The 7,483-nt window shown below is 47.0% G+C and overlaps 1 protein-coding gene across 1 annotated transcript in view; it reads left to right on the forward strand.

Moving 5' to 3' along the window:
* Positions 1-6,145, forward strand: part of LOC105814781 (phospholipid-transporting ATPase IB-like) — a 122,364-nt gene extending 116,219 nt beyond the window's left edge. The window contains exon 18 of the mRNA XM_012649871.1: positions 6,092-6,145. Within this exon, the coding sequence (XP_012505325.1) occupies positions 6,092-6,145 (54 nt within the window). The remainder of the gene's footprint in view (positions 1-6,091) is intronic.
* Positions 6,146-7,483: the final 1,338 nt, after the last annotated feature.

The following is a 7,483-nucleotide window of genomic DNA, read 5'->3' on the forward strand; positions in this document are numbered from 1 at the left end:
CTTCCTCAGAGCAGCCCTTGATGCTAGCCTCGACAAGCCCCTACCTCTGCCTTGTGCTGTCACAGGACCCTGTGGGTCCCCTCCACGGCACCCGTCCCCTCTGGCCTTGCTCACTTGTCTGCTTATCTGTCGTCTGCCTGCCCCTGTGTGTTGGAAACTTTATGAAAGTAGAGATGTCTGTTTTTGCTTTGGCGCCTAATGGCAGCTCAAGAAATATATTTACAGAATGCATGAGTGGATGAATGATGAATGCCTGAGTGTAGATTTAGACGCCAGTGACAGGGTGAGCATCCATCTGGGTCGCCTTGTATGTTTCAAGTCAAGAGTCTGCAGGCCTGACACCTGACACACGGAGAGTCCACTCTGCCATTGTAATTGCCATAAATGGCACCACTAGCCCCAGGGCTCTCCGATTGAAGTAAGGACAAGAGTCAGCACACAGAGGAAGCTGAACTTACGCATCAAGATTCCCAAACAGTGACGATGGCAGAAAAAGCCATATGGAATCATGTCTCAGTCCTGTGAATCTTCAACTACACCCGTCTGGCTGGGGTCGGGCAGGCCTACCCTCTGGAGCCAGGGCCTCCTGCAGCCTAGACACACGCGCAGCTGCACGTGGAGGCGAGGCCGCAGTGCTTGGGACGGCGGGCTGCTCGCGTGCGCCGCCCAGCTCCGCCCTGCGCTGCCCGGGAACGAGCTCAGCCTGCAGGAGGAGTGCGCGGGCCGCACAGGGGGGAAGCGCGGGTTGCCTCGCCGTCCACCGGGTCGCCCGCAGCCCAAGGACGCCTAGCTGCCACCTAAGCGGGGAGAAAGGAGTCATTGCAGCAGGTAAAGCTCATGTGTTACGTTCTTTTTGTCTTTCCCGCTTGGTACAGGATTAAAAATACCTGCGACAAGTCTTTTCTAGAGGAGGTTCGGGAGCTGGAAAGAGGCCAACTTACAGAATTTGATCTTTCTAGAATGTCTGAAAGCAGGTGAGGCCTTCGTTCCTTTTTATCCTGATCGTTGTTACGAACTCTTGTCCTTTTTCCCACCTTCCCCTCCCTTCCCACCCTTCCACACTCGCCGTGATTCCCGGCGGGTCTGCCAGGCACACGTCGAAGGCACCTTGACCTTCCGGGCCTGCGGCGCAGCCCGTCCTCCCGCGCCGCGCCCAGGGCTGCCCCTCAGGGGTGGCAGCGCCACTCTCCTGCGTCCTCGCGCCATTGCTCGGAAAATCCTGCACATCCCACCTTCAGAGTAAATTGAGAAGACCACGGCTCACGGATTCACGGTGTTCCCGGTGCAGCCCCCGCTGTCCCCTGGGTTACTGTGGTCGCCTCTTCACCGGCTTCCGGTGCCAGAGCCTTTGCTGGTGTAGACTAGTCGTGTCTGCTCCCGCTCCTCGGCTCCCCGGGTCTCTCCTCTCCCCCAAGACGGGTGGGTCCTTCCCACAGCCAGCAGTGTCCTGCCCTCTGTCCCCCACACGGGCACACAACAACTCCTTTGGCATCTCCCTTGGCTTTCCCTCCCGATATCTGGTTATTGCAAAAGGTTTTCTTTTAATGCCTCATTTTGAAAAATAATGTATTCATTTCATCTCAAATATTTTTTAAAGAAAGCGTCCCTTACCACGATTCTCACAGAAGGTGTGCGAGGCTTATTTATGCACACTGACGTTATCACAACCTCTGGCGGCTGGTGGACAGACATGCATATCTATTTTGGTCCAAAGAGTCTGCCACTTCCCTCTGCAGACTTTTGCACAGAGGTTTGAGTGTGCGGGGGAAGAGTCCTCTCTCTGTCCCCTGCCCTGCGTGAGGCCGTGGGTCCAGGAGGAGAGAGCTGCACCGGGAGGAAAGGACCAGGCTTCCCTCCAGTGTCCCCATTGCTCCCCTTCCCCCACTGCCCGGGAGCAAGGGAAAAATCACACCTTTTGCTCTTGCAGTTGCTGCCTGTTCCCGCTGCTCTTTATTTGATAGCATCGAGAGAACAAGCCACATGCTAGAAAAGTCAGGAGGTTTATAGGAATTAAGTGCATAATAACAATTTTAATCTCTGCACCCAAACTATCCCCAGAGATAGACAAATTCCAGTTGTCTGACATGGCCTGGATGCCTTCTAAGTAGAAGCACCTTGCTCCTTCTCAGTAACGACAGCAGGCTTCTGTGCCGGCCTTGCATGTGAGGCCTGGGCATAACCTTGAGTTTTAAGTGGGCTGTCTCCAAATTTGGCATATTTATATAGGGATTATGAGGAGAAGAATCAACCTATGGACTATACTAAAATCCTGCTACATTTTGAACACTGCGTTAGGCACCAAAGAAAGGGTCAAACGCAACTGATGACGTGGCCCAATTACAGAGGGCCAAATGCAAACCTAGCGATGTTTAGGAAACAGCAAAGTTGTAAGTGCCAGTGAGTGGGGCGATCAGTCAGCATCCACGTGTTTGACACCTGCTAAGTACCCAGTCCGACAGTACCAGGTGCAGAGCAGTCAGAACTCTCAGGATCCGTTTGCACCAGTAACCATTTCTAATCGGTTTAAACACACACCTGTCCTGTGACCTGTCCTGCGTTCCATTTTTGGGTATCTACACAAGAAAAATGTTAATATATGTGCACAAAAGACTTGTGTATTGTTGGAAGTTTTATTTGTAACAGCCCATAACTGGAAACAACCTGATTTTCCATCAGCATGGGAAGGGATAATGCAAATAAAGTATATTCGTACCATGGAGTGTTACTAAAAACAAAACAACAATGAACTCTTGTTTGACATAAAACATGAGTGAATCTCAAAAACACTATATTCAGAGAAAGAAGCCAAATACTATACTGTATCATTCCACTCATATGAATTTTAAAACAGTCAAAACTGATCATTAGTGATACCATTCAGAACAATTGTTACCCATTGAGGCTTTGACTAGAAAGTTTCAAGAGAAAGATTTTGGACAAAAAGAAGATATTCTATATCTTAACTTGGGAAACGGGTATGCAGTAAATACCTTTGTCAAAATTCATCATATTTACTTTTAAGATCGATGCATTCTATCACATACACGAGCCTCATAGCTCGGCGTGGTGGTGTGCACCTGTTGTCCTAACTACTCAGGAAGCTGCAGCTTGAGCCCAGGGGTCCGGGGCTAGCCTAGGCAACATAGGGAGACCCTGTCTCTTAAAAAATGAACCACAATAAGAAACCAAAACAAAAATATAAAAGTACCCCCCCAAAGCTCACATAACAAAGGGCTAACGTCCAAATAGACAAAGTGTTTCCAGAAATCAGCAAGAGAAAGACCAGCAAGCAATAGAAAGATTGATAAAGTATAAACAAACAGTTCATAGGAAAGGAAATACAAATGGCTCTTAAACATATGAAAATATTGTCAACTTCAATCATAACAAAAATGGCAATGATAAGTACATGGGAAAGACATTTTTCATTTATCATAGTTGGCAACCCTTGGCTGGGGAAGATGTTGGAAAAGAAAGACTTATGGTAGTTAATTTGGTGCTATTTCACTATTTATCAGAAACACAGAAGCATATAGCCCGTGGCTCAGCAATCCCTTTTCTGGGAATTTCCCCCACCCTTACCGCCCCCCCGCATACTTGCATATATCCCAATGTTAAGGATGGCGGCAGTATTTGGAATAGCAAACATTTAGGGACAACCATACCTGTGTGGCATAACCAGCCATAAAGAGGAATGAGGAAGCTGTCTGTGCACTGACATGGAAATGGCCCTAAGGTGTATGAACAGAAAGAATCAAATGCAGATGCCATGTACAATATGTGCCCTTTTGTGCAAAGGATGGGGATAATAAGATTACATAATCACATTTACTTATAAAGCACCCCCGCAAAATCACCCAAGAAACTAATGCTAGCGATCACCAGTGAGGAATGCAAGGACGGGCCCAGACAGACAGGAGGCATGCAGGTAGACTGTTAGCCTTCTACCCTTATTTATTTTCTTTTTAAATTTTTGAATCATATACATGTTTTATCTGTGGCAAAGAGAGAGACTGAGTGAGAGAGAAAGAAAAGAGGAAATGTAAATGGATAAATAAATTCTAGAAAGCCCAGAGCCAAACACACTTCAGCTCCTAGATGTATGAGCACAAGTAAAATCCTAATTTGATTCTTTTAACTACTATGAAAGATTTCAGTTCTTCTCTCTCTTCTTCAGACAGTCCCTAGAAACCTTCCTCTAAGCAGGAACGGCAGCTTTCCAGCTTGGCAAGAGGCGGGGGCTCTGGGGGCCAGGGGGCCGGCGTCAGGAGCAGGAACCAAGTCACCAGGGGAAGCTGGTTTTAGGGGAGACTCTTCTCCTGCAGGAGGCCATGGTGTGGGGGTGCTGTTGTGTTTTCTGAAGACAGCTGCAATTTGTCACACAACTTCTGAGCCCCTCAAATCCCTGGAAATGCCAGAGTACGTGGCAAATCTGACACAGCAGAAGGCTTCCATGGCCTGGTGACATCCAAGAAGTGAGAAAACAGAACAGGCTAAACTACATGGGTATTTAAAAAAAACAAACAAACCAACAAAAAACCATCTTTCAGCTTATAGGGGGAAAAAAAAAAGCATGAACTTCCTTAAGTATACCCACAGCAGTGGCAGCCTTGGAGGGGGCAGGTTCATCAAATGACCCCACTGTTTGGAATTTAGAAAGTCCCACACTTGGATTTCCACTGTGGTGGGCTTTGGGAGCTGCAGAATGAGGTCCCCGCATGCCTACGGCCGACCTTTCCTGACACACATTGCCAACTCTTTAACCAGGGTGGTTTATTACACTCTGCCATTAGGAAAGGAAGTTGGGACAGAGGTTTTTAAGATACACACAGTAAACTCTAAGGTGGTCTGTGAAGCCAGAGGGCTAACAGGACACTCACTGTTCAGTTTCGCTACTGGGAAAGGACATTCGGACAGCTGTATCTAACAAATGCTTGTAGCAAAACACTGTTTTAGGAGCAGTACCTTGCCAAGAGTGTCCTGATAATGTCTATTTTATTTTCAATACATGGACATTCTCCAAAACGTGAGTACAGTTTTTTACCTTCACCTCGTAACTTGGTTTTTTTCCCAATAAATTCATTTGAGATCTGTTCCAATGAACTAAAGCCAGGCTGGATTTGATTTACTCACAGGGTGAAGGCAGCAACTCTCCAAAGGTCCTTAGCTGAGCAGCCCCGCGAGGTTGTCTTCCAGAGCCCTTCTGTTGATCTGAGTGCCCCCCGTAAGTAATGCACTGTAAGGTGGGTCATGACATTGAAACCCCGTCTGCCCACAAGAAAGATGAGTAATTAAATGCAGGTCATTCTACTTGGGGGTATTAGGCCAAGTGAAATACGCAAGACACAGAAGGACAAATATGTATGATTCCACGTATATGAGATCCCTGGAGCAGTCCAATTCATAGAGACAGAAAGCAGAAGGGCGGTTGCCAGGGGGAGGGAGGAGGGAGGAATGGAACGTTAGCGTCAGTTTAATGGGTGCAGAGTTTCACTTCTGCAAGATGTAGAGAGTTCTGGAGATGGGCGGTGGTGATGGTTGCACGACAGTGTGAATGTGCGTAAAGCCACTGAACCGCACTTAGAAATGGTTAAGATGATAAAATTTATGCGTATTTTACTACAATTATAAAAAATAGGTGGAAACTACCTGTATTATCTATTTTTTTTAAAAAAATTAGGTAGTTCTTGTATGGAAAAAGAGCTCAATTAGATTGGAGAAGTGAATGTGCTTGGCCTACAGCAAGTGCTTTCACAAAGCAAGCTGTTTTCACGAAGGACACGATGCACATCAGCATCCTCGGGAGGGCTGTAGGAAGCACACGCTGGCCTCCGCTCCCCACAGAGCAACTGTGGACCCAGCGTGGGAACGTCTAAACATACCCCCCGGGTAGTTCCAACACAGCCGGGTTTACAAACCACTGCATCACCGCGCCCTCGCCGTATCTGCCACCTGCCCTGCCCTAGTCACTGGCCTGGCTGACGTGGCCGGTGGGTGTGTCCCAGTCCATTTGCAGTCTCAGTTTCTGTCACCAGAATGTTCACCAGACATTCGTGCTCCTAACGGATTCCTCTGTGCTTTGCTCTTCCAGATGGGTATGCGTTTTCTCAAGCAGAACAAGCTGCGGTCACTCAGGAAGAACTAGTCCGTTCTTATGACACCACTAAAATTGCAAGCAAGAAGAGTTTAAGTGTTAAATCAAACTGATTCAGATTAATGTTCACATCATTGTATCCGGCACCCTCCCGTCCTTGGCTGAGGCTGGCGCAGGAGCCGGCACTCCCAGGCACTCGCGGTTGTGGCTTTGACCAGCCGGTCTGGTATGTATATACCGACTGAGTCATGCTCCGTGGGTATAAATAACTGGGGAACCCTATTTACTTTTCTTAATTTGTCTCCAATGTTCTACCAAATGTATTTCTTTTTCTGTGGCTGTGAGATAATTTGTTCATCAGCTCAGTCTGAACTATAAAATTAAAAGCATTGTGTTTCACCAAAATTTAAACTTTGCTACAAGTTTTTTTTGGGAAAAAGGATTATCCTGTTGCATAATAAAGCTCTCTTGCCTAACAGGAAAGGGGTCACTCAGAAACTTTGCATTTTGAAAACTCACAGGCGTGACACAACATATAAAACACTTTTCTCAGTAGGATGTCCCTCTGAGTCACATTTTGTTTGTATGAAATTTGTGTGATAGTCTTGATTTTAGTAAACTCACATAATGAGTGTGCTGTCAGGCCTCAAAATCAGGCATGTAAGAATCAACATGTCATTAGTTTCTATAAATCAGTTTAATCTCCATTCTGAGTTTCCCACCTCACAGGACTATTAGGAAATTCGATCTCGATCATTCTTAGGGCTCTGCCTCAGGCTGCACCAGCCTTCGAGGCTCTTACACGGTGCCAAGCACCGAAGCCCCTTGTTCTGTCATCTGCCCACACAGTCCACCACTAAGACACACGGTCCCTTTTGGTCTGGCAGCCCTTTGAGGCTTCTGTGCCAGGACTGGGAACTGGAACCTTTGGAAAGGTGGGCAATCCCGACGCCGTGGTCTCACGCCCTGAGGAAAGCCCCTCCTCTCCTGCAACGCGCCTTCCCGGGGCATTTCCGCTAGTCCAGGGAACAGCGCCCTCTCTCTCAAACCCTGTTCTGTTGAGTGAGTTTTTAGAAGCAAAGACTGGGAATTCTTTCTTGAAGCCTCCCTCTATTTTCTGTCCTGCCAAAATGACCCCTCTGAGGAAATGAGCCGAAAGCCTCATGCCCGTTTGAAGGAAGATAAGGCAACAAGGAAAAAACACTGGGAGAAAAAACTCAATTAGAATTTCAAAAAAAAATCCATGAATAGATAAATAAAATGTAGTATACCCATATAATGAGATATTATTCAGCCATGAAAAGGAATGAAGTACTGATACATGTGCCAACATGGATTAACTATGGAAACATGACGCTAATTGAAAAAAGCCCATCACAAAAGGCCATA

The sequence above is a fragment of the Propithecus coquereli genome, unplaced genomic scaffold, assembly GCF_000956105.1.
Source record: "Propithecus coquereli isolate 6110/MARCELLA unplaced genomic scaffold, Pcoq_1.0 Scaffold306, whole genome shotgun sequence".
Lineage (NCBI taxonomy): Eukaryota > Metazoa > Chordata > Mammalia > Primates > Indriidae > Propithecus > Propithecus coquereli.